The sequence below is a fragment of the Chenopodium album genome, chromosome 4 (assembly GCF_948465745.1).
Source record: "Chenopodium album chromosome 4, dcCheAlbu1.1, whole genome shotgun sequence".
In the NCBI taxonomy this organism is placed as follows: Eukaryota; Viridiplantae; Streptophyta; class Magnoliopsida; order Caryophyllales; family Amaranthaceae; genus Chenopodium; species Chenopodium album.
The window spans coordinates 22,776,994-22,804,333 of NC_137837.1; the positions used below are offsets into that span (position 1 = coordinate 22,776,994).

General features: G+C 32.5%; 3 protein-coding genes across 3 annotated transcripts; 1 reads left to right on the forward strand and 2 right to left on the reverse strand.

Annotated features, from left to right (window-relative positions):
* Positions 1-1,051: 1,051 nt before the first annotated feature.
* On the forward strand, positions 1,052-2,744 carry LOC145626843 (blue copper protein-like). Its single transcript, XM_081679317.1, has 3 exons — positions 1,052-1,183; positions 1,399-1,611; positions 2,202-2,744. Exons 2-3 carry the CDS (start codon positions 1,422-1,424, stop codon positions 2,630-2,632), a joined length of 621 nt encoding a protein of 206 aa, XP_081535443.1. The 5' UTR covers positions 1,052-1,183; positions 1,399-1,421; the 3' UTR covers positions 2,633-2,744.
* Positions 2,745-3,058: 314 nt separating this feature from the next.
* Positions 3,059-22,440, reverse strand: LOC145629037 (DExH-box ATP-dependent RNA helicase DExH3-like). Its single transcript, XM_081681510.1, has 19 exons — positions 22,030-22,440; positions 21,261-21,415; positions 21,063-21,150; positions 20,697-20,933; positions 19,578-19,673; positions 16,712-16,900; positions 16,342-16,501; positions 16,129-16,259; positions 15,817-15,987; positions 10,826-11,098; positions 10,510-10,704; positions 9,883-10,086; positions 7,566-7,635; positions 7,335-7,483; positions 5,765-6,073; positions 5,620-5,679; positions 4,754-4,906; positions 4,541-4,651; positions 3,059-3,886 (listed from the first exon to the last, which is right to left on the reverse strand). Exons 1-19 carry the CDS (start codon positions 22,282-22,284, stop codon positions 3,422-3,424), a joined length of 3,471 nt encoding a protein of 1,156 aa, XP_081537636.1. The 5' UTR covers positions 22,285-22,440; the 3' UTR covers positions 3,059-3,421.
* A 1,038-nt stretch (positions 22,441-23,478) lies between these two features.
* On the reverse strand, positions 23,479-26,375 carry LOC145626844 (uncharacterized). Its single transcript, XM_081679318.1, has 2 exons — positions 26,043-26,375; positions 23,479-24,399 (listed from the first exon to the last, which is right to left on the reverse strand). Exons 1-2 carry the CDS (start codon positions 26,179-26,181, stop codon positions 23,597-23,599), a joined length of 942 nt encoding a protein of 313 aa, XP_081535444.1. The 5' UTR covers positions 26,182-26,375; the 3' UTR covers positions 23,479-23,596.
* Between the last annotated feature and the right edge of the window lie 965 nt (positions 26,376-27,340).

Here is a 27,340-nt window from a genome sequence, read left to right on the forward strand (position 1 = left end):
AGTGTAAATGATATATATTCAATTCTTATAAAAAATCTCTCTCTTTATTAATGACTACATTATTATTTATAGCTACAAATTTTATTTATTAGTATCATAATATAATTGTTTAGTAACACAATAAATTTTGAGCGCCAAAAAATAAAGGAGGAAAAAGTCCGCAGAATTAGCGCCATCGTGAAATTCTTTCCCTCCCATTTTTCCCTCTCTTTGTTTTTGGCTTAGGGTGATGTGTTAATTTTTTTATTGGAAGTTTATGTTGGCCCCACATAAACCAAGTTTATGTGTATCATCTCTCATATAGAAGGAGCCTTTTTCATGAATAATGCTAGCAAAACATCCAATTCCAAAAACAGTGTCTATTCCATCTTTATTGTCCATGTAAACAAGTGGGGAAAACTGACTTTTTTTTCTTACCGGTTAACTTGATAATTGGTTTTCTTAACTAAAAACTGAATACCGCTACTTGAAGTGGCCAAACCCTCGATGGCAGCAGCAGCAGCACGTGTCAAACGGTGGAAGGGGTGACTGGTCTTCTTAACTTTTTACCAGAGGTTTTTTTTTGCTATTCACAGTTAAAAATGAGAAGTGAGGAGAATAAGGAGAAAGTAAAATATTCAAATCATGCCTTTTTTTTTACAAATATTTGAAAACCGCTACCTTTAAGCAACAATTTATTTGACAGACCCGCTATTTCAAGTAACTGTTTTCCTATTAAATTATAAAAAAATTATAAAAAAAAATTATAAAAAATAAGTGACGTGGACAATATGGTAGAAAATTATTTTTTAAAAATACTATAATTTTGGAGTAGGAATTTTCCAAACATTTTTTAAGAGAAATCATTAACGTGGAAGAAACTTGACAAGTGATAAACAAAATTGAGAAACATATAAGAACATTTGGTGGTTTAAGAAAAAAAAAATTAAAAAAAATTAAAAAAAAAAATAAATTTGTTGGTTGAAAATAACAAACTATTGTACATGTGGCTCGCTGCGATTGGACGCGATGCTCACACAACAAAATTCAAAGAGGCGGGAAGCAGAGCTACTACAACTCTACTATAAATTTCAGGCATTTCTGCTCTTCATCTTCCTCAATCCTATCTTCCCTTTCTCTCTCTACAAACTTCCTCTCTCTCTCTTTTTCTCTAGAAAAAAACTCCTCTAAATAACGATTTAAGGTAAAACTTCTCCAAAAATCATTGATTACAATCTCATCATTGCTTGCTAACACAATCAGCTCAATTTCACCTAATTTTGATGACATTATTTGTTTTATTTTTGTTGTTTTCTTTAATCGATTATCACTCCTCAAGTTTCAGTTCGATTGTTGCAATTTCGTTCAATTTTGATGATAATCTGGTTGATTTCATCAAATTATTGTTGTTTTTTGCAGGAAATTTCTCAAGAAGCACAAAAATGGAAGGAATGATGAGTCCAGCATCAACTGTGAAGGCGATAATGGTGATTCTGATACTGTCGGCGATTATGTTTCGGTGTGCATCGGCTGCTGTTAATCATACAGTTGGTGATTCTTCTGGTTGGGATCTCTCCTCCAATATCTCGCTCTGGTCTTCTTCTACCTCTTTCATCGTTAACGACTCCCTCGGTATCTCTCTCTTCTTCTAATTCAAGCTTACATTAAATTCTTTGATGATTGCTATATCATGTTTTTTTGAATGAAATCATTTTACCTCTGGTTTATCTTCTTGAAAATTTAGTTGAAAATTATCGTATATTTACAACTATACAAGTGATTTTGCGGTTGCTTGATCATGTTTGTTCACTATAATAGATTGTTATTTTGTGAATTGGTATAAGTAATGGATGATATTATTTAAATTTGGTCCAACTGTTTTGGTGGATTAATTTTTTGTAAAATTTGGTCTAACATTTTTGGTTGATTATCTTATTTTGAAATTTGGTCTAATTTTTGGTTGATTCTGTTATTTTGAAATTTGGTCCAACTTTTTTCGTTGATGCTGTGATTTTGAGACAAATTCAGTGTTATTAATTGGATACTTTACTAGCTAATTTTATGGATCGTTTATGGAAAATGTAGGTTTGTAAATTGGTTTAAGTAATGAATGTGATTATGATTAATCTTGTAGAGTAATTGGTTATGGATTCATAGCGGATTTTTAGAGCCGTGATTATTGATTGAATAACGTATGGTTGCGCTACATATGACTATGGCAGTGTTCAACTACACCCCAGATCATGACGTCATTGAACTTACTAAATCGGATTTTGCTACATGTCGCACCACCAGCCCTATATCGACCTATGAGGATACCAACGGGCAGACAGTAATCTTGCTCAGCCAGCCTGGTTGGAGGTACTTCGTCTGTGGAAGGCCTCACCATTGCTCCATGGGTCTGAAGCTTAGTGTCGAGGTTCTTTATCAGCATAACCCACTTGACCAGACCCCACAGTCCAACAGTGCAGCAGCTCAGCCAGTGCAGCCTGGTAGCACCCCGACAGAAGGCAGTGGTAATGGAGATCATGATAAGCATGACCCACATTTATCTCGCGGTTACAGTAACCTCAATGCAGTCAATTCGAGCAGGTACTTGCTGCAACTGGAGATCACCATCTTGGGAATTGTGTGCCTCTACTATCTTTGCTGAAGGTTGGCATTCAAAATCGGTGTTGTTTGATTACTTCTCTGGATAATGCAGAGCTGTGGAGTCGAAAAACTTTTGTAATGGCAACTGACTAGCTATCTAAGTACTATTGGTAGCTCTAGTACATAATAAATTAATAATAGTAGTAGCAGCTGCAAGTCTGCAACATTAGTTCAGCAACTCAACTTGCCCCTAACGAATTAAGTGAACCGTCGGGCTGATGCTGATGAATGAAACATTTACATCTGTAGTTTCGCCATTGTCAATGAATTACTTGCTAGGTATTTTCTAATTTCTCTGTCTTCAAGTTTCAACGATATAATCCATTATCTACTGACAAATAACCTGTTTATCACGCATTACAAACTACAGATTCCGATCACAGACCAAATTTAAACAAGTTCAATCACATTATAGAAGAGATGCTGCTTATAAAAGATTAAGGTGATATTCGTATAACAGAACTCATTATCAAATCATTCATATTGTGTATGTTCATTTACATTTGAAAGCTATCTGAATGGTATTCCATAGTCATTATATGTCAGAGAATTGAATACAATGGCACCCCGTACAACAATTAATTCTTGAACCCCCTCGAATTACAATGGACCTAATTTTAACATGAAGGCAGAAGCCATGTTATACAATCACATGAAAACAATTACATCTCCAACTTTCCTCCCAACATCCGGATAGAATAACTGAAAGCAAATCCCGTGATGCATTTTCATTTCACAAATGTCCTCGTATGTTGCGAGTTGCCGAATACATGAAGGTAGCCAAAGAATATCAACGGCGCTTAGATTTCCTACGTTTCCCAAGAAGTTTCAACATATTATCAGTGACATCTGGTGGGGAATTATCATCCTGGTTCTCATTTTTGTTGTCAGTATGAGTCAACCACGCCAAAGCTTCTATAGCAGCATCCTTTTCTGCAAGATTCTTGTTTCTCTGGGGCTTTCCAACAAACTGCATCCCCTTGAATTCCACCAGTGCCCTGAACTCATTGGTTTTCAGGTGTTTAGTTTTGTATTTAGGAGGAGAATGTCCAGCTCTCATCAATAGAGTCTGCAGCAAGCTCTTTGGGTTCATTCCATCTTTCGAGAATTTATTGCTGTCTACAGGATCCTTAAGTTTCCTGCTTTCACGACCAAACACAAATCTCCCGTCACATTGATCTCCTGATATTAGTTCTTGGACAGCAAACATTAGGTACTTTCCTTCTTTTAAGATGTCGAAAGTCGGATCTTCAAGCTGTGTTGTTGCAAACATTTAAGATAACAGTAATCAGATATGCCATAAAGACTGAAAATTGATTGATTTATTTTTGCAGCCAAAACAAACTCTTATCATGTAGAAAATCAGAAAAGAAATGAACATTCATGTCTCTAAAGAAAGTTCATTCTAGAGCCTAGGATATGACATTCTTCTATCCTTTCCCCTTATCAACATAATTTCATATAACAAAGCAAGAACAAAGGACAATGAAACATCACGTGTAATTTTAAAATAATATATGGCTTCTCTATTTCCAGTTAACACTGGGAATGATGCAATGCTATCTTGAACACAATCAGCCAAGCACAATTTCTTCGAGCAGAAAGTTAACTACAGGAAATTCTCTAGCTAATAATATCTCCTACCATCCCTTAAACACCCTCCTCAAGTTCTAAGCATCTCAAACTTATCACCAAAAAACACATCCAGAGTAAAATATAATCCATGAAATACAAATCAGTTTAGATACTTCATATTTATAATCATGCGCATAGCCATATATAAGCATAAGCAAATCACTAAAACTGCTATGAGGTAAATTCATATGATTGATTCGATGTAAACAATCAAAATATCATTTCTGATTGTCATGAGAATATACTAAACAATAAAAACATAGCAGTGCCTTGCCTTTTTTTGTAGAAGCTTATCAAGCTCTTCCTTCAGCTTGCAGTAGCATTCGGCTGTGTTCAGATCCATGAAAAATTCAACATAGCCATCCAACATTTTTATATGTCCAGGCTAAAGAATATACAAGTTATTCACAAGTTAGCAATTGTGATAATTAGGCAAAAAAAATTGAATAGGCACAAGGTCCCCACCAGGGAACGGGGGAGGAATCACCTGTGTCCCATTGCTAAGAGCACCACCAAAGAGGATCAATATAGAATCAGAGACACCTGTCGAGTCACGTATGAAAACTGTGTTGACTTTTACTTTTTCTCCAAAAACCAGCCATGGATAAGGAATTGTCTGGTACCGTGAATTCACTGAATTCTAAATGAAATATTAAAAAAGAAAACAAACGCTGTTATTAGCTAAATAGCTATACAAATGGCCAGAAGAGGCTACATGATACACTAAGTGACTCAAGAAAACAAATGAGTAATTCATAAATAAATTAGAAGAATCTACATAATTGCTCAGAAAGCAGATCTCCAATGCCAGTCAACGAGATTGGAAAACAGATCAAAACAACCAAGCTAATGCATAAAATTAGATATACTGATCAGCAAAGAAGTACAAGTAAAGCGGAGAAAAAAAAAGAAAGATATCATGATTTTCTAAAATTTTATCCAAGATCCATCAAATAATATTTTGTACCCCAAGATTGTTGAGCTTCAGAGCACCAAAGATTCCATTAGTCAGAGTGTCAGACAGTGATTATATGAGTGGATATAATAAAGCAGGGAGTTGTACCTCAAATCTAAATCTGCAAAAGATATAACTATGCTACAGTTGCTATTAACCTTAAAGCCAAATTCATTTCTACAATCCAACTTCTGAACAACCACCATACAGATAATCTAAGGGACCCCAGAAAAAAAAAAGGGGGGGGGGGGGGGGGGGTGACCCATGAGAGCGTCATATTTAAGAGAGTCAGTTAGAGACTCAATATATCACTAAGATTCAGCTTCATAGAGGTATTGCACATTATGACGACTGCCAAAGTAAAAACTACAGCATTCAACAAGTTCTTCATCACATACCGCATAGAGTAAGACTTGCCCATCATCCTTAGTCTTAAATGACATTGATGTTTCTCTGTGCTACAAAAACCAAAGACATTACATGTCAATCCTCTAATAAGGCAAACTCATTTATAAAAATTGGCTCAGAACAAAAGTATCTCACCACAACAGATGCTATGCCAGGAAACAGGCCAGAACATATGACTGCGCGGACCAATGACTGATTATGACTCAGCTTATTATTTGAGCTCACATCTTCATTTATTAGGCCAGCGTCTTTTAAAATGAAACTAAACTGCTTCCGAATAGAATGGATTGCCTGAAGAGTTTGGGCAGAGAGGAAATTCCTCCAGCAGTACTCATAAGCCGATCCCTCTCGCTCTGCATCTTTCCATCCTTCATATGCACGAACGAGAGCCATATGGTCACTGTAATCCTTAGCAGAAAACCTGGCCTTTGCAATCCCAGCTAGCTGAACCAAGGTTATTAAAACAATCAGTTAGGTTTGTCAAAGACTGTAAACTTATACTGAATACAAGCTTTCACAGACAGCCAATGTGCACCCAAAAAATCCATCTTTAGCAAAGATTGAAATGCTTAGTGAGAGAACAATAACAATGATAATGATAATTATGAAGCAATACTGATTATAAATGAAATTAGTAATAATAATATACCAGATTACCAAGAATATTAATGATAGTATAGATAATGCTCCAAAGCATTCATATTATCACAAAGTTATAATTAATATGCATATATAAACTACTATTTAAAGCTAATTAGAGCCTTACTTACTTTTCACACCCTTGTTACTCCAATCCAAGAAACTCAAGGCATATTATTAAGCTATTGCAAGAGCTTAAAACATTTAGGAAATTTCGAGCTAGCATATTAAGGGAAGTATATTACAGCTATATTTGAGGGTGTAGGTGCTAGGCCATTGGAATTGTCCTAATGATTACATGTCCAACTCCAAGGTATTTCAGTAAATTGCATCAGAACACCTATAGACAAATACTTATTAGCAATTCAAACACTGAAGATTGTCAAATGTAAAGTCCTAAGGTTGTGCTTGAAATAATAAATTCCATTTCAATTCCTGAACTAATACCCTGACATCCAATTCCAATGCATATGTTTGGGCGAAACTAGAATTCCATCTTCAGAATTTTACCCATCAGGAGAAAGTGAGGAAAGATATAGCAAATTTAGTGCAGAAAAAAACAACAATTTCGATATCTAGTTCTATAATTCTTAATAAATATTATAGAAATAGAATCCAATTTCCGAATTCTATTAGCTTCCAAACAAAGGATTTGTTCAATTCCTGAATTCCATATGAGCCCCTTTCCCCCAAACAGAGCATAAAGAATTTCCTCTTTCCTTAACACCCCTAGCATATACTAACTTATTCAGTTTAGGTCCATTTACACACTCTGGATAAGATATATTTTTATGTAACTTAATTATGTATTCTATTCTCTATTAATTAACTTGCTCACGACTATATATATGTTTGTCCATGAAGCATAATGGTTAATTTACTTTATTTTATCAAGGCAAAGGACCTCAGAAAAATGTATTTATATGTAAAAAAAAAGAAACTAATCAATAAATACAACTTTTATAAAATTGGCAATTTTAATAAAACAACAATTATAACAAGAAAGAGAGAGAGAGAAAAAAAACCCAATAGCAGGCAAAAAATATGGCAAAGAGTGAGGACTTACATCCTTTTTGTCTTGAGGTAAAAGAAAAGGATCCTTAACACTAAGACCTGCTACTATTGTTAGGACAGGATCAAAGCAGTGGAAGATGGCGCCCATTATAAGCATCTTTCCAAGTTTAGGATCCACTGGCAGCATTGCCAAATACCTCCCTAATGAAGCATATATAGCAATTTGTAAGAGGATGTCCTCCAGCAAAACATAATCATTTATAGTAGAGTTTGACATACTAACCGAGATTTGTAAGATGCTCATTTTCATCCAAAGCTCCAATCCTTTTCAGAAAATCAATAGCATTTTGGACCTGTAAAACATTATGCAGCATCTATAATTTCGAGAAAACAAAAGTCCAGATATCACTCACTTCTTTCCAAGAAAACCAACACAGTCCAAACCCAAAGAGCACAAGATTTTTGTGCATGGAAAATATAGGAGAAAAGAATTGAAGAGGTGGGGTTTAAGACAAAAAAAAAATTGAAAAGAAAATGAAAAGAAAAAGGAAAAGCACATTGACTATTAGATTATTGTTACTACTCCAGCACTTTGAGTTCGGGTCCAATGTAGGGTTAAAGTATTGAAGAGCAATGGTACAAAGCAAGCTGCAAAGAAATGCACCTACGGAAGAGAGATCACATATTATTGTATTATGAGAAAAAAAAAATACGACCCTTCAGTTCTAAAAATCTTTATACCTCTTACAGCTATGTAATGTCCCAATATTTCATCCATATCTAAAAGCAGGTGTCATACTGAAATTCAACGATTAGCCTTCCTTAGTAAACAAGATGTAAGCCCATGCAATGCACATCTTTTTTCTTTAATCTAACATTTTGCGTATTTCTTACTAACACTTGATTTATATGGCTTATATATATATATATATATATATATATATATATATATATATATATATATATATATATATATATATATATATATATATATATATATATATAAGCTCACATTCATTTTTTACCCAAAACGATAACAAAAATTTATACAAATTCCACATGAAGGTAATTTTTTTTTCCTTATGTGACTCTAAATAAATCAGTTATTTGATTGATTTTAATTCTAAATCTCGTTTGTTAGCTATGGATATTGCTCATACATCGCTTCCATCATTTGCTTATATTTGATGTAAGAATTTGATCACTTAGGTATAAATTCTTTTTATTTTATTAGTATTATTTTTTTTATCATTCACTAGCTTTTATAGTTGCATATGTGGCACTTCCACTACTCTATCCCAAAAAATCTTTCCACTAACGGTTGCTCAAAAAATCTTTCTTCTCCACTCAAAACCTACAAAATCGCGTCAATCTAGTGCTTCTTAGATTAAAATTTTGTCATACATTATCATTTCAGCCAAAAAAATAATTAAAATTAAATAAAAAATTAAATAAAAAATTAATAAAAAAAAATGATTGATAGCGTTTGAAAATTTGTTAATTATAAGTTAACTCAAAGAGATTGACCTTTGTATTGTATGTAGTTCTTGATCAATTGAGGGTTATAATTTTGATATTCTGTAGTGAATTTCCAAATAGGGTTTATAAAATTGGGGAAGTTGAATTTTCCTCGAAGAATATTCAATTGGGGTGTTTAAACAATCAATTGCAAGGAGTGTCAAATTAAGAGTGTTCGCATTTCCAATAAAGTTTTTCTTATCTAAATAACATAATGAAAATTAAATTTCACGAATTTCTTGTTCAATACGAGAAAAGTAAATGCAAAACTAGTGATTTGTAGCCATTGAAATGGAAAAAAAATATATAGAGTTGCGGGCCCCATTTAAGGATTTCTTACAGGAAACAGTAAGAAGGTAGTGCTACTCAAAGAAAAACACAAAGTTTGTTATTTAGTAAAAATTAAACCTTATTAAGTTGTTTCCAAAAGAGACGAAGTACATGTAGTTCACAAATTCTCTAATAAATGTTTTTGCAGAAGTATGACTAAAAATATTATAAAAGCTGCATCATAAAGAGTTATTATCATATTTCATAGGAAAATTAAAAGGCCCTTCCCCCATCCCTTTTAGAGCACCTTAACAACACCTCACAAACCAGCCAAAAACCAATCACCCTCTTGTCAACTTGGCCTCAGCACTTCAGGCACAGTATACACTAAACTGCAATAAAATGAAAGAGCGGGGTACTTTCGTATGTCCTAGATCAGATGTCCAACAATTAGAGTGAGCATTCCTGTCTATAAATCATACTTTCACTCAATTAACTACTTATATAGGTAGTCACAAAAACATAGCAGCAAATACAGCAATGGGATTCATCAGGCACAGTATACACTAAACTGCAATAAATTGAAAGAGCAGGGTACTTTTGTATGTCCTAGATCAGATGTCCAACAATTAGAGTGAGCATTCCTGTCTATAAATCATACTTTCACTCAATTAACTACTTATAAAGGTAGTCACAAAAACATAGCAGCAAATTTACAGCAATGGAATTCATCTAAACTGCAGGGACTCAGTATCCCATTAATTATGTAAGAAAGCTAATAAAACATAAAAATATGTATGAGAGCCACTTACTGCCAATGGTGCTGGTGGCTGTAATGCTGATGACAAAAATTCTGCAATGCTGCCAATTTGTAAACTTTTAATTTGCAGACAGAGAGAATTTAACGGAGTTCTCAACAACTCAGGGAGTTGGTAGTCAGCAAAAGCATCATATACGCATCTGGGATACAAATGATAGCATTCTCCTGGCTGCACACGACCAGCTCGTCCCCTACGCTGCAATACAAACACAAATTTAAATGCAAGACTACCAAATGAGGTGATAATTTACAGATAAACATGCAATTGCAAAGCCATGGCAATATCAGAGAGACTCTCCCTAAATTCTAAGAAGACTTGGTTCCTAGTAAGCCGATGAAGTGAGAGAGAACCCAACTAAGCATTGTAGCACTGAAGGAAGGAAAGTGCCTCTACAGAAACAGCAAGCAAACCCAAGCAGCATAGCTTTATTAAAAATGAGATGAGAATAATTAAGTGTGAAAATTTTCATGTAAGCAATGAAAGATATTTCCAAATAATTAGTATGCAAGATTAAAAGAAAAAGATAGACCTAAAACAAGAGGACTATGTTAATAAATGATTTGAGCGAGAATAAAAAACAGACCAACTATGGAAGAAATTTAATATCAAAACACTCACTTGACGCATAGAAGCCTTTGATATCCAAGAAGGAAGTAGACAAGGAGTGTTATTCAGAGCATCATAAGTGGTCTCTTTAGCTTTCCCACAATCAACAACATAGACTATGTCATTGATTGTAATGCTAGCCTCTGCCATATTTGTAGCCAAAACTATTTTACGCACATTTGGGGGTGGCCTCTCAAATATTAGTTTCTGCAAAAGTGTGGCAATAAAAGGCTTAGAATACTAAGTAGAAAGAATGTAATTCAAGAGTTTTAAATCAAAAGTACCACCAACAAGAAGCATAAATAAAAGAGGCACTGGGATGATGTACCTGTTCAGATGTAGCCATTGAACCATGACAGGTAAGTAGCAAAACCCTGTTCGGGTCTCCAAGCAAAGGGTGGGCTTTAACCTGCTCCTTCAAGCAACTAATATCTTCCCAGCCTGTCATGAATACCAAAATAGCACCAGGCGGTTCCTTTCGACATATATGACACAAGACAGCTTCAATGAGATTAAATCCAATACAATCCGGTGACCAACAAGACAGAGAATCCCGTGCACGAGGACTGTAATTTTCAAAGCTTGAGTTTTTCAAAGCATCCTGTAAGAACATTATGAGGCACTCATAAACATTATTAAATCCAAAGGTTCACTTATACCCAAAATCCAGTAAATTGAAAAGCTCAACAGTCAATACATCCTAACAATATTACAATTAATTCAAGTTCTAGATACTGGGTTACTGACTTACTGGTATCTGGCACCACGGTAGAAATTTGAAGGCAAAGTGGGGAATTATATAAAACCAGACAAGCAGCTGGGAGAAGAGGATCTTAATAGCTTCTATGGTGTTCAAAAATCACTAGCAAACATTTGAAAGTTATACAAAATAATAATAAAAATGAGGGATGCCCAGTCAATTCCCCAGATTTTGTTTATCGGGGGCATAATTGTCTTTTCAAGTAGCAATGGAGGGATATATGCGTCTTTTCATGTACTAGTTGAGGGGTACATGTGTAATTTCCTCACCAAACAGTAAAAGCAAAAAGCAAACAGTAATTGGACAACTCACCAAAAGTACTGAATAAATGACCCTGCTTTTTCAATATATTTACAAAAATGCCATTAGATTAACAAAAATTCGTTTATCTGGTAGATTAACTTGTATTTTCCCAATAAAAATAAATAAATAAATAAAAGGATGGGAACTTGACAGCTACAGTGATTATTGCATACCTAAACTTCAATAAATGGAGATGCTCAATTTACCAGATAAGCAGACAGAAGAAATTCATTCTTCAAATAAATCATCAAGCAGTTAAGCTAGTACAAGCAAGTCCATAGGAAAGAAAATGTTTGTCTCTTTTTTCATTTGTTAGGGAGAGGTTGTGAAAGATCAAGTTAGGACATACAGAAGGCTAGAACCTCAACATTCCACATCAATTACAATCACTGGTATCAAGTCACTTGCAAATACTCTGAAAATTAAGTAACTACTCCTACTGTCTCACAATGTTTAATAAATTTATTCTATTCCTTTCTGAAAAAAATTCCAGTTTTTTGCATACATTCTGCCTTACTACCATCAAGCAATTAAAATTCAGTTATCCTTTCATAGTTATGGATACCAATTGATTCATTTACACGAAGCAAGTGCAAAATATATATATCCCTACCTTATAAAAAGTACAAAAGAACTCTTATGAATAGTGTGATGACTTTTTTACCCCTAAAAATGTTTATTTACCCATATACCCTTTTATGTCATATTAACTCTTATGCTTCCTTATTTATTTCTCTATGCTTCTTTAGTCTTCCTTCCCTTCCAACTTCCAACCTTTTCCTCTCTTTTAAACCCCCCTTTCTCTCTCCTTCCTCCTTTACTTCCCCACTCTCTTTCTCTCCTCCATTAAAGCGAAGGAGCCCTCCATTAAAGCACCTACCGAGCTAAGCCACATGAAGAAGAGGAAGAGGAAAAGGAGAAGGAGGAGGAGAAAATTGTTGAATTTAATGGCAAAACTATTTAACGTTAAAATAATCCTCTTCAAAGGGTGGGGGAATAGTCTGGATATAACCCACTTTGTTACTATTTTCTTTAAAACAAACACACACACACACACACACACACACAAACCCACTGAATTTAATTACCTAATCATCTAATTAGAAATTTTTCTTTTGAATGTTTTTCCGTTAAATTTTTAGTTGTAACATTTTAACTTTCACGCTTGTCAATACATAATTTCAATCTCTTGTATCTCTAATTATAGACATATAAATAATCTAAAGATTAAATATTTATAACATATATATAAATTGAAATGAATCGAATAAGATCCCACATGACTATTTTGCCCAACAAAAAAAGTCAATAAAATAAAGATCAATTATTAAAAAAAAATGAATAATGTATACGGAGTATATTTTTAAGTGTTGCAACTAAAAGTGGCGGATGATATACAATTGTATTTTATAACTCACAACAAAAGCCATATTACACCATAAAAAACTTACAACTAAAAAGTGAATAGTGTTTATTTATTATCAAGTGTTACATTTTTGTACCTATGCAAGGGTATGATTATCAATAATTTATTTCTTAGTATATGCGTTCAAAAGCCTACCCAATAAGTTTTGGGTGTCATGACAAGCTATTACAACTCGACCATAAACATCGACCATAAATATATATTTGTAGTAAGCCAATAACCCATAACGGTTTTTTAATCTTGACGAGTTTTCATCCTATGCTCACATTTGCAATAATTATTACTGTTGAAAAAAAGATTATCATTCATTGACTGCTATGATAACATTGCAGGACTGAGAATAATCTGCAAAAATTGCCCGTATGTTGCTTGAATCATGCTGCGCAAAGCACATTTCCTAGGAAATAAGAGGCTCCAAGCAGTCATTTTCCAAATCAAACAAGTTAGCCTGTTTGGAGTACTAATTTTATACAATAAAGTAACGGAGTCTTGTGCCCGAGTATTTTCTAGATTTTCATTTTTCCTTATTTATTAATTTCAGAAATAAAAGAAATTAACTATTTTTTCAGATTATGTAGCCTTTTCATGAATTTGATCGATGATACTATACCCAATAAAATTTCCAAATTACTTAACCTCAAGGAAATTTAAATCATATCTCTTACATTAAAATCATACCCTTTACAAAGTTAATCTATATCTGTACTATATAGTTAAGTGATCATCACATATGACACTTGACATAATTTTGTGAAAAATTTTCCCTTTAAAATGCTACTCTGTAATTTTTTTTTTTTAAAGAAAATCCTATTAAAAAAATAAAATAAAATAAAATGAAATTCAAATTTTAAGGGTATGCTAGACATTTTAATAAAATTCAAATTTCAAAAAAAAAAAAAAAGTGTTACATTAATCATTTAATTTCAATTCATTATCATTAATAATAAATTATTAAATCTTATTATTATTATGAATCCGTGCATTGCACGGGGCTAAAACTAGCTATATACTCCCTCCGTATTTTTTTAAGTGTTACAGTTTGACCGGCACATAGTTTTAGGCAATTTAATTGACTTAAATAAAATAAGAGGTAAGTGGGGTAGTTGGAGTATTAAAAAATTGTAAAAGAAAAATAGTGGGGTTAATAGTTTATTGAAAAGTAATGAATGTAAGAGGAAAGATATAATAAAAAAGTAGTAATGGGTTTGGGTGGGGACCATGAGAGGAGAGAGATATAATATTTTAATGTAGCTTTTTGCCAAAAAAGGAAGTGTAACACTTAAAAAAACATAGCAGGAAATGGGAAGTGTCATACTTAAAAAAAACACGGAGGGAGTACTAAAAGACACACTAGCAATGACACGTGTCATCTTTTGGTGTCAAATATTAGAGAATCTTAAAATATAGTAATTATTCCTTAAAAACTAACATGGTATATCTTATTTTGTTAACATTCTTTGTTATTCACGTTTTAGTCCTATTTGATTAAGAAAAATGTTTTATGAGAGTGGAAAATGGAAACAAACATATATATCTTATGCATACAAATTTAAACGATCTTTACATTTCTACATTGAAATAATAAAATCTTTGAAAAGTAAAAAAATTACAATGATCTTTTTTTTTTATAAATTAAATTCAATGGTCTATTTTGATTTAAAAGTTACGGTGTATTTTCTTGAAAAACTAGATAGACAAAGGTAGGTTAAATGACACAAGAAATGAAACTTATTTTATTTTTCATATATTTTATTAGTAATCTCCGTGCATTGCACGGGATCTAAACTAGTTATTTTATAAACAAAAAAGCAACAAATGTATCAAAATATTTTGTTGAAATTTATTAGACATCTATTTAGACAATTGTTGAAGAAGACTTCCAAAGAAGAATGATGCATCAAAATATTGAGTTGATTTAAGACAGCTATAAATGTTTTACAAATAATATTCCAAATCATTACACTTATATTAGAATCTTACACTTACAAAGTTAGTTATTCTATAAACAAAATAGCAACAAATGTCTCAAAATTTTTGGTTGAAAACTATTAGACATCTATTTAGACAATTGTTAAAGAAGGTTTCCAAAGAAAAATGATGTATCAAAATATTGAGTTTATTTAAGACAGCTATAAATGATAAAAAAAAAAAATAATAAATAAAATAAAAAAATCCCAAATAAGAATATTGAAGGTATTTTTCATGAAACATTACTAACAAAAAAGATTAAAGGGATGCCTAGAATATAATTGGGGGTGCCAATATTGATCCTGGGGAAAATTTAGGTAAATTTAGATATTTAATCCAGATATGTCTTATTCCAGGAGTATTCACACCAGGAAGCCCCCAAGAAACTAGAATCCCATGAAATAATTATATAGACAAATGCACAAGGAATAGGGATCAGCATTGACAAGTATCATAAGTTAATAGATCAGATGCACATAAGTTACAAATCTTACAATACTATAATATGTTTAAAACTGTAATAGTCCTAAATCCAAAATAAGTTAAATGTATTCATATCATAAAATAGAGTTTATATCAATAACAGTTTTAAAGGGTCCCATCAGAGCAGTTATTCTAACTTTTAGCATTTTAATTTAGCTCAAAGGCCTCCAACTTAAAACAAAGATGATAATTAAGTATCTCAAAAGAAGAACTTATAAAGCATCAGAGCACAAACAAAATTTTTGAACAAAATAGAATACCAAACATCAGACACTAATGCAATGGATGGCATAGGATTGCAACAATCAAGCACAATAAACAACTTCCACAAGTATTGATGTTGTGCATTGACACATTGAGTCTACAATCAAGCACATACCTCAACAAAAGTAGTAATCTGATTCTTTTTCTTCCTAGGAACCAATTGTTTCTGTGTTTTCCAGACTTTTTCTTGTCCATAATCATCAATTTGGTTGAATGATGTCAATTTGTATCCTGTCAATTCCAGTACATCTTCTAAGAAATGAGCTCTCACAGGATGAGTGAATCCCTGTTAATTAAGAAATAAGTATAAGATGAGCAGCTAGGGTATCAAACATAAAAGTTACCCAACATCACTCGTTACAGAAATTTAACTCAAAGAAGAGACAAAGAGGTAAATGATATACTTGGGTGAAATTATATCACTTACCGGTATGTGAATCATTGGGGCTCCTTCGAAGTAATTGGAAAACAACTCGGCATTCAATGTTGCACTCATCAGAATCAATCTCAAATCCCGACGTCTAGGGAGAAGATCTTTTAACACGATCAATAGAAAGTCTACAAATTTCAAACATCAGAATTCTGAAAATAAAATAGGGCTTGGGATACTATATATAAAGCTAATTTTCAATAGGCACACCTTCATTCATTCCTCTCTCATGAATTTCATCTACAAAGACATGGGTAACACCATTCAAGTTTCGATCACTTAGCAAGCGCCGCAGCAATATACCACTGGTACAAAAAAGTAGGTGGGTATTTTTCCCTTTCATTCCTTCTAATCGGACTTTATAGCCAACCTAACAAAAAATGTGTTACATACAAATTAACAAAATGACTTCTAAATTAAGACCTCTTAACCAACAGACAAAATAATTTGAGACAAAGACGTCGTATGATGACAGCCATTTCCAAAGATAGTAGAAAAATCAAGGATGGAAAACATCAAAATGGCCAAAGAAATTTTGAGCCTTAGTTTAGAATATGCAAGTCAGATTGACAGAACTTACAGATTCACCAAGAGGTTCTCCTCTCTCGGCTGATACTCTTTCAGCTACAGCCATAGCAGATATTCTTCGGGGTTGCGTGCAGATTATGTTACAGAAGGCACCGCGGCCAGACTCTATCTCAGATTCTAATATATACTGTGGAAGTTGGGTGGTCTTACCGCATCCAGTCTCACCAGATATAACAATTACCTGTATATTGTAGACATTCAAGAAAAGCAGATCATAAATATCATGCAATATTCAAATGAGATGGAATTGTGCAACACTAAACTGGCATATACATTTCAAAAATGTTTCCGCAGATATATGTGTTGCCGCTTGCAAAGAAATTACATGATATTCTGAAACAGATAATTGCAAAAAATATATTATTGAGTTTCTCTCTCTAATATAATATGTTGTGTGAATGCATTTTAAGTGTCTGGTTGTTAAGATATAAAATAATACACTCTGGAGCCTAGGCTCTCATTTTTGTCAGCCACTATCATCGTTAATCCTACTAATATATACACAAAGTTGTAGCAAATATACACATATATTGGTCCTTAAAAAACAATTTTAACTTGACGATCAACAGCCCATTTTGGGTGACAGATTTTTAGCTTTTTGTTCCTGTTATAAATATAAGAATACAACTCAAACACTAGTACTTCTGTACATGTGATATGCAGAAGGAAAACTGCATGTGAAGTAAGCTGACACAATCTAGTAATGGTTTGAACTATAAGTTAGTTCTAGAGCTTGAAGAATTGGAGACATGAATGGAAGTAGCACTAAAAGTCTAAAACTAAAAACAGTTACAATACCAAAAAAAAAATCAGGACTTTCAGTATAGTTAGAGTTGAAGTTCCTACAGATCAAGAAATAATATTTTAAAAATATTTCCTCTAAACCAGTGATCAGTACATTGAAACAGCTCTGTTTACAGACAAGCCCCCACTGCTGAAATCATCACGCCGTCAATTAGCTTTATATAAAACATACGGAGTAATTGTTTCTGATAACTGAACACCATTATATTTAACACCCTGTCATTGACACTTGGCTTCAATTTTGAATGCTAAACATCAAAGAACCACTCACACACATATCATAGCATAAATTCCTATAATAGAAACTCTAAATTTTTACGGCTCATTTGATAGGAAGTTATATATGATAAAAACGATATTGAAATCATGTGTAAAAGAAGTCACATGCCGGTGTCAATAGTTATGCTCAGGGTTATCTAATACGTAATACACTCCAATAGTCGAAACAAGAACGAATTTGCAATACGCTAGATGGGAATATTATAATACATTTGAGGTTTTTTAGCAATAAGATTTTTTAGGGTCATAATACGATATGAATCATACACCCTAATAAATATAAAGATTTTTTTATACAAAATCAGGAGAATTGGTATGTTAGAGTATATGACTTAAAATGGGAGTTCATAGAGGGGAGGGGAGTATTAAGTAACCCTACAAAAGAACAAACTGAAACAGGACAGCAAGTCAGCAAACGAAGGGACCGCTCCCCCCCCCCCCCCCCAAAAAAAAAAAAAAAAAAAAAAAAAAAAAAAAAAAAAAAAAAAAAAACCTCTATGGTGTTTAGTTGGAGTAATGGAGACAAATAAACAAACCCTTCCCTTGTTGACCTATTCTTACTCTCTACCCCTCCTCGTGATAATACTCTCTCTATCAAAATACGGCGAATATACTAATTTAGGAGTTTTAATTTGCAAAAGTACTAAGTATTGGAACAAAAAGTATTAATACAGAATACGCGGGGGGGAGGGGAGTATAAGGTAAACCAAGTTATGCTTGTCCACCCTCATATGCCTCTCAATGCTCCCAAAATTTATAAATCCATAACAACTTTAACGGTGGTATTTTGTGGTAATTTAATAAGATACACATGTTTAGGGCTAAAGTTTTATTGCCATGGATAATAATTAACTTAACTGCCTATAAAATCATCACCATTATTGCCGTTATTACGAACACCAAATAGGTCTTAAAATATTGGTGCAAGTGCTGGGATTTTCTTACCTAAAATTATACATCCATTTTGCACTTTATCAACTGTTAGACTATTTCATTAAATCTGATTATGAAAGTTCTTTAATTATTTCCTGTATATTTTATTTATAAATAATAACTACAAATTTAATCCAAAACATTTAGCACTGAACACTGGAAACCAGTTAAAAAAGAGACTGAAACTCATTATAGCACAACAATAAGAATCACATTTTCACCACATCAAAGGTGCACTCAAGAGGTTGATGCATATGGACAAACAAAACCATGGAGAAGAAGCAAAGTCCCTCATCCTGGACATAATATCCCAGAAAAAATCATGGGAAACTAGAATGCTAAAAAGTTAGCATTTTTTTTATCATGAATCTAAGTTTTAATCAATCCTCACAATCAGATGAAACTTATTAAAGTTCTCGATGTCAATAAATATTAACACATACTCCCTCCTTTTCTTTTGATATTCTTGTTTAGAATCTAAGAGTTTTTCTCAACTCGAGGGAATATTCTAGATTATTCCTAATACAAAGGAAAAATATAGTCAAGTACGGTCTTGTCTGATATGTCTCGATGAGTTCTTCAATCATAACGATTTTTTTTTTTTAACTAACATGTACGTAGAGACATTAATGGTCAAAGATGTCCATTGACAAATACTCACAGTCAAATGAAGAATGCGAGAGTGTAACATCTTTCAGCTATAATTGGCATACAGCATCAGCTAAAGCATATTGCATGACTTGCAGTTAATATACTCTAAAAGTGTAAACTTTAACAATGAACGCCTTTTAGATAAAGATAAAAAAAAATAACTATTTAACTTATAAAGAAAGAAAACATACTTGATTCTTTGCAATTGCTTGAAGCAGCCTCTCCTTTTCACTGAATGCAGGCAGTGATTTCCTGAATTCCAACATTTTTCTACCTTCAGGAGATTCCTATACAGAAGTAAACAAAGATAATAGAGATAAACAGAAAAATAAGCAAAGTAGAGACCAAAATTTCAAATGCTTTTGGGTCCATAGGATGTATAGTGATTTTACTGTACAACGCCTAGTTTTAGGGTAACTTTAAACTTGCTAAAAAGGCAATTTTTAGTTATCATATTTATCGTACATTAAGAGGTGATTTTGAAGGATAAGTTTTATGAAGGATAATGTGATTACCTTTATACATTATAGAAGAGATTTTTATGGGACAAATCTCTTACAAGAGCAATTTTGTCAACGTCAACAAAAAGGTAACTTTCACTTTGTTTCGAGGTAACTTTTGATCATAATAGGGCAACTTTACACCCATTGTACAATATTTATGTACACCTGCCTTATTTAAATTGTCCCCAAATATTTATCAACTCCAATAGCATTTGTCTGTAGAAAAGAATAGGAATATTTACTACTTACCCTGAAGACCACCAATTATCCAATCATTATAATAACCAATTTGTACAAAGCTTCAAATACACTCTAAAACCCTTCTGTTAGCCTCATGACACACAAAAGATCAAACAAATGTGATTTTAGCTGAATAAATCTAGTTATATGAATGCGTTAAAAGTAAGATCTTTACAATGATTGGAAAAAAAATAAAAATATCTTCACCATATGGTCAACTTTGACCATGAATTCTCACCGATATATAAGAGAAAATATAGCCAAGTGAAATCTTGTTATGTTTTTTACGGTCTGCAAAACCCAAACTCCCCTTGTAATTATTTTGTCAATTTTACTAATACATAATCGAAGTTAATAATCGTCAAACTAATCATCCAACAACAAATTGGAGACCATGAGAATAACAACAAATTAGCAAATTTGAAATAGAGGAACTAGTCATCCAAGTTAACATGTTAAATAGAACTTGGACATTGAAAGATGATCAATGTCGATATTTGGCAAATTTTATAAGCAAAAGCATCATAATTGTCATCTTAATCATGCATGAAAAGAAGCCAAACATACCTGCCAAGATCTCTGCATATTACGCAAACGCAAACTCCTTCTCTGAAGAATCCTTTCCATAACAGAATCATCCAACATAGCATTTGGATTCTCATCCAAAGTTTTGTTCCTGTCGGCATCAGCAGCCTTACATTCCAGTGCACCATCACTAGGCTTTCCGGAATCTAACTGCGTCCTATCAAGATGTTCCTGAAGTAAACCTTCCACCCTCCTCTGTACACTTAATGGAATTGCCACCTGCATAATAGAGCATTTTATGTATGCTACTAAAAAGTAGAAAGAAACTTACTGAAAGTGAAAATGAAAACACTATCCAGAAAAGAACACGTTTTTTGTAAAGAATCTGAGAGTAAACAGTGGCATTACCTCTCTTTGCGGCCGTTTATCATCAAGGTCTGGCCGATAATTGGGAAGAGGAACCTTGCTTGCAACAACCACTTTCCCATATACCTCACTAATAAACAATAAAAAGCCTCACATAAGAGCTATCATCTCAGTCATCAAGCAAACAATTATAGCCTATACATTGCCCATAAAAAATAATACTTTGTCGTAGACTCATACCAGTAAAGTCCCATCCTTCTAGCAAGATTTGATATCTGCTCAAAATCTCTACGATCTCGTTTGTCTTTCGATACAATCTCTTGCTCTTGTTCATTGCGTAACAACATACTAAGTTTCCATTTCCACTCATCAACATTTGCCACCGAAGACGATGCCTATCAACCACATCACCACTTCACCAGAATCACAACAAGCTCTCATAGTCTCATTCAAACAATTGCTCAAATGCATCACCTTCCTAAGCTAAACAGATACATCTGTAACAATTTCCTAGTTGAAATACCACACATTACCTAACATCAATCGAACTCTTCAACCCATTAGTTAAAATGAACATTTTTACCACATTCATAAATCACTTACTTCAAGTTTATATTTAAGAACATCAAACGGATAAAGTAATGTTAGAGGCGAAACTCAGTTTTATCACTAACTAAATTTCCCATTTTGAATCATGTTTGACAATAACATAATTCTCAATCATAAAATTCAATTATACAAATACTTCCTCCGTGTTTTTTACTTGACATCCTTCGTGATTTATACGTAATGAAAAATATAATCAAGTGACCGTCTTTCTACATTCATCTCCATATACTCCCTATCAATTTATAACAATTTTTTTTTTTTTTTTTTTTTTTTTTTGCATATCAAACATCAAAGATATTAATAGCTGAATTCATGCATTTGCAAACATGACTTAAAAAACATGTCAACTAAAAAGAAACGGAAGAAAAACCATTAAAACTGAAACTTAAAATAAAATTACCGAATTTGTCTCGAAATCACACTCGTATTCATCATCGGAAAACTGCTCAACGGCGTAACCAGAAAAATGGCGGTGAGAAGAGAGCAAATGATAAGAATACGGCAAAATCCCGAGTTTTTTACTGAATTTTTTAGGATTAAATTGTGGAGAAGTCAAAAAATTGAAAAGAGCATGTGTTGCGATTGAATTTCTGCAATTGGAGAGAGAATAAATCGATTTTCCGCAGAGTAAAAGAAGTCCAAGCTTTGAATGCATTCTAGTGGAGCTTCAAGTATGGCGTCAGCTCCATGCTCAAAGACGAATTTGCGTTTTAGTTTGATTCCAAATGAATTTCTGAAATAATGATCATGTTTTTCAAATTTGATTTTCTGGTATTTTTGTAGGGTTTAGGGTTTATCAATTTTATTTCTTTTCAATCTTTTTCAATTCTCCAATTAACTTCGGTTTGTTGTTTGTATTGTTTGTTTGGGTTCTACTTCAGTACTTTGGATAGTTTTTTTTTTCTTTTTGAGGGCAGTACTTTGGATTGTTTAGAATGGGCTAATAGGTGAAGCCATGAAGGGGTAAGTTACTATTGGTAAACAAAAAAATTACTCCGTACTTTATTGAGCTGAAATTAATTTGTTAAAACTAAATTATTTTTATTATTATTAGAATTAGATTATAATTATTTTTGCGGACTTAAAGTGATTTTTACTTAATATTAGTTAAATAAGACAAAAAGAAGATGACTTAAAACAAATACAAGATTGATTAGGACTTACTGTACTCAGATGTTGGTGAGCAAAAATTCCAAGTACTCAATATAGGAACGGGAATTGATTAGGAGTGGCAGTTTCAAACTCACATATCTTTCAAAAAAAAAAAAAAAAAAAAAAAAACTCAAATATGATCTGGTTTAAGAGTGACAGTTTTAATATTGAATACGTTCTAGAGGGTTCTAATTCCATATAAAAGAATTTAAAATTTGATTTCCTATTTTCAAATTAAGTATCACAATTGATTGAACGCAATTATTTGATAGATAATACTCCCTTCATAATAGTTGTATATAAAAAAAATTAAAAAAAATAAAAAAAAAAAAAAATAAAGTGATATAGTTTTTGAAATGCACAAGAGCCTTAGATAGAATCCAACATTTTAGTTTCAAAATTTACCATAAATTAAGCCTTTATCTTATAGAGTATAATTGTTAAGCATAGAAATTTTGGCATCTTATACCTTACTAATTGCGCCTTCTAAGAGACAAAGTTATAATAAATACTTATACAAAAAATCAATCATTTTGATAAATTTCAACTGGCTTACTTAATGAAAGTATTGTAAAGTGCATGGTACCTAAAATTTAGGATCATATCCTTTTTAACATCACTATTTTTACAGCTCTTTTTACACCAAATTAAATTTTAGTTATTTCAATTTAATTTACCACAAACCAAGGCTCGAATAAAAACATAATAATACAAATATATTAATATTGTATTAGATTTTATACATGAATTTGTACCAAATAGAATATGAGATACTTACATATATACCCTTAATTAAAAGTACAATAATAATCAATCTAAGCATTTGAATCGAAGGAGTAGTATATTTGTGTGCCAAGTGCAACGATAACTAATATTGCTACACCCATATTCATCAATAGTTGACCCTTTGTCTCAATTTTACCATCATCATTTCCATGATTTTTATCCATTTCATGGAAGTTCTCCTTCTCTTGATCAAGAGCATCAACAAACTTCTCATGTTTCTCTTGTTCTTCATAATTAGCTTCCTTGTATTTTTCCCTCATCTCTTTGTGATCATTTGTAACTTTTGATTTAACATAGTCAGAAATTTGTTGGTTAGTGCTACCTTGGTTGTTTGGATATTGCTTTAAATCAATTGGAGGGTTCACATGTGATGGTACATTTGCTTCTTGTTGTATTTTGTGTTGTGGGTTAAAATCTTCGCCTTTTCCGGGCATTGCAGATGGTGGACTAACACTCTTTTGAGCCGCCGGAGGCTTTTCTACAACAGTTGGCATAGTAGGTTTCGAAGATGATTCATCTTGCAACTGAGGTTGAGGGTTTTGTTGTAAACTAGGGTGTGGTACACTAGTAGGAGGTTCTTGAAATGTTGCACTAGTGTTGGGTTGTTTTTCAACGGGGGTTTCTTTAGTAATGGTAGTTGTCTTTTTTGGCATTGTAATAGTAAGAATTCCGGCTTCAAACTTTGCTCGAATCTCACTCATGTTACAATCTTTTGGAACCACAACTTCCTCTTGAAAACGACTCCATCTATTACTGGTAACGAGACGTTCGCCCCGAACTCTTAAAATCCCGCTACTTTCAGCTACAATTCTGATTTGTTCTTTAGCAAATCCTGCAATTTCCATGAGTATGTATTTAGTAATAAGTTTATCCATGACTATATTTTTGTTGTATGTATGATTCGTGATACCGTATGTATTTAGAGAGGATAGTGTGAATAGTGTCAAATTTGCAAATGATGCAGTATTTCTAGAACGGGAAATTAAAGTACATATAATAATAAGGTGGATAAGCTAGCTAAAAGTAGAAGGATTAAAAATTAGCATTAATTACATCGATCGATGCGTAATTAATACCACTTTAGGTAATATTTTAAATGTGCATTTAAGTATACTACTTTAAGGTTTTCCTAAAAAAAAATAATAAAAAAAAGTATACTGTAAGGTAGCTTTGTTTAAAAAAAGGGTAATGCTATACATAGCCCTTAGGGCTATATATAAGCATTGAATTTACTCTTGGAAAATGTATAAAGTTACGAATTCATGACAAAAACACGCGCAAATCGGTGTAATTAGTGTGTTTTTGTCATGATTTTCTAAATTTAAACAATTTTCAAGAGTAAATTAAATGCTTATATGTAGCCCTTAGGGCTATGTATAGCGTTGTACACTTTAAGCAAGGTACCTCTAAATGGTATGAATTTGTAATTTAGCCTTAATTATGATATTAAACAACATAATTATTTTGGTTTTTAAATAGCTCTTCCAATTTGACATGCAACTATTCACATATGATTCCCTCTTTGACCATGTTACATTATTACTACGGAAAATTATTTCCCATAGAATATAATTTCCTAAGGGAACTCATTTCCTATGGCAACCAAGCAATACCTATGTTGCCATCAATAATGGCTAATTGGATACATATATAATAGTTCATAATTAAATATCTAACGGAAACAAGAACTTTATTTACGGAGTATTAAATGAACTTAGGCTAATTCAATTTAAACTAAAGGTGTATTTTATTCTTGTTTCAAAAAGAGGTGAATATATTCACCTGATATATACTTATTAACTAATTTTATAAAATTACAACTTGTTTTTAGTTATAAATTGAAATGGGGTAGCCCATATGAACCCTCATTATAACTCATCTGAAAATATTTTAAAATTTGAATATGGTCAACAAATTTAGGCCTAATTTTTACCAAAGAAATAATTAATTACTTTTTTTTTTTCTTTTGTTCTTTAGTGAGCCGTAAGAACGGGGTCAAAATCGATCTCAAGATCTCAAATAACTAAACACTTGAGCTATCCTTCAGTACTCTCAAATAACTAATTACTAATTGTCATTAATCAACAATCCATAGCCAAACTACTCGTTTTCCATGGATACATATATATCTTAAACTTGTACACTGTATATTATCAAGCATTATAACATTGTACAAGTATAAAAGGAAAAAAAATAAGAGATGTTACTCCCTTTATTCCTTCTTATACGGTCTTCAATTAACACTGTATACTTTATGCTTTATATTATACGGTCGTCAATTAACACCATTACCCACGAATATATATTCAATATATTTGAGAAATTTCTTATAAAATTATTAAAGTTTTCTCTAGTCCAATCTAACAAATTCTCACATGATTTGAATCCGATATTATATTAGTGAGATTTATAGTCAAAATTTTAAAAGTTGACCAAAAAATCCAAATATAAAGAATAAAAGAACAAATGGATTACCAGGCAAATGGTAAAGTAGTATAGAAGCTCCTTCATCATGCTTCCATTCGAAAGTTGGCTTAAAATCTTCATACACCGGGGCAGCGCTTAATCTTGAGCGTCTAGCCCCGGTTCCTGCACCTCTTGGTCTCATATTCATCGCAATTGTATCCTATATAAGATATATGCAACTCGAAATGACTTACGAATGTGTTCAATTCGTGCTAACAACAAGCAACGGTCTTAGCTTACGACAATTTATAGTGTATGGTGCTAACAAATTGTATATGAATGAAGGTATATGCATGCCTTGGGGTTTATATATATGCATAACAGCATAATGTACCATGTAAATTGTTGTCACAAGAATAGGTGTACATATTTTGGGGTTATCCTATGAATGAAACAATACCAATTTCTTTGGGTTGGTTTACTAGGTAACGTTTCTTAAGCCTTAACTTTGTTTTATTTTGGTAATAATGCTTCTGAACTACTAGTATAATTTATTCCTTCGTTAGGAAGATGTGAAATGCATGGTTTGATTCATTTCTTAAATGAATATTCTTTGTTTGACATTCACACTTTGGTAATGCTTGTCATTTGGCAAGCTAACGGTGATCTATTTCGTATTATGTAACACTCCTAGAGTCCTAGATTACAAGTCATGTCTAAGAATATCCATGAATAAATATCATATCTTTCAAAAGTTTTTGCTGCTGGCCTACTTTAGGCCTTTATTATGCATGGTAACAAAATTTTCCCATGGGATTCATTAATAATCAATAAAGCCTTCGTTTGGAGTGAGAGATAACTCAAGTGGTTAAAGTTTCCCTCTCTATTCTAAGAGATCTTGGGATCGATTTTCATAACTTGTGTTTGTGGCTACGTTTGTCAACGTATATTATTACGTAGTATTTAACAATTAATTTCTCAATGGTAACATTTTTTTTTTTCAATCATTGGTAGCCTTAAACTTTTACAAACGTGATATTAATGTGATTTTTGGTTAAAATTTTGTTAGATCAAACTTTTTTTAAAACCAAGGTTAGCTTTTAAATTAAAAAAAAAAAAAAAAAAAAAAAAAAAAAAAAAAAAAAAAAATTGTCAAAAGTGTGGTTCATTTTGTGAGAAAGGACCTTTAAAGAAAATACTATAAATAAAAAGGTCTTATATATAAGTGATTATAGGTTGTGAGTTGGCCATACAATGGATATGCTTTCTCTGTCCAAATCCCATCCCATTCAGGCCTAAGCGGGCTTTGCAGGCCTGCTTCTTTTAGAGTAGTTATTTTTGAAATGTTTCACCCTACCTTAAATAAT

Bases quoted from the DNA above. Each gene is read 5' to 3' on its own strand.
- LOC145629037 (XM_081681510.1), bottom strand. From the start codon at position 22,284: ATGCATTCAAAGCTTGGACTTCTTTTACTCTGCGGAAAATCGATTTAT. The intron at 19,674-20,696 runs GTATGTTTGGCT...ACTTCTGTATAG, and splicing joins ATATGCAGAGATCTTGGCAG to GAATCTCCTGAAGGTAGAAA. The intron at 4,907-5,619 runs GTATGTGATGAA...TATTTCATTTAG, and splicing joins GGCAAGTCTTACTCTATGCG to AATTCAGTGAATTCACGGTA.
- LOC145626844 (XM_081679318.1), bottom strand. From the start codon at position 26,181: ATGAATATGAGACCAAGAGGTGCAGGAACCGGGGCTAGACGCTCAAGA. The intron at 24,400-26,042 runs GTAATCCATTTG...TGGAAATTGCAG, and splicing joins ACTACTTTACCATTTGCCTG to GATTTGCTAAAGAACAAATC.
- LOC145626843 (XM_081679317.1), top strand. From the start codon at position 1,422: ATGGAAGGAATGATGAGTCCAGCATCAACTGTGAAGGCGATAATGGTG. The intron at 1,612-2,201 runs GTATCTCTCTCT...TGACTATGGCAG, and splicing joins CATCGTTAACGACTCCCTCG to TGTTCAACTACACCCCAGAT.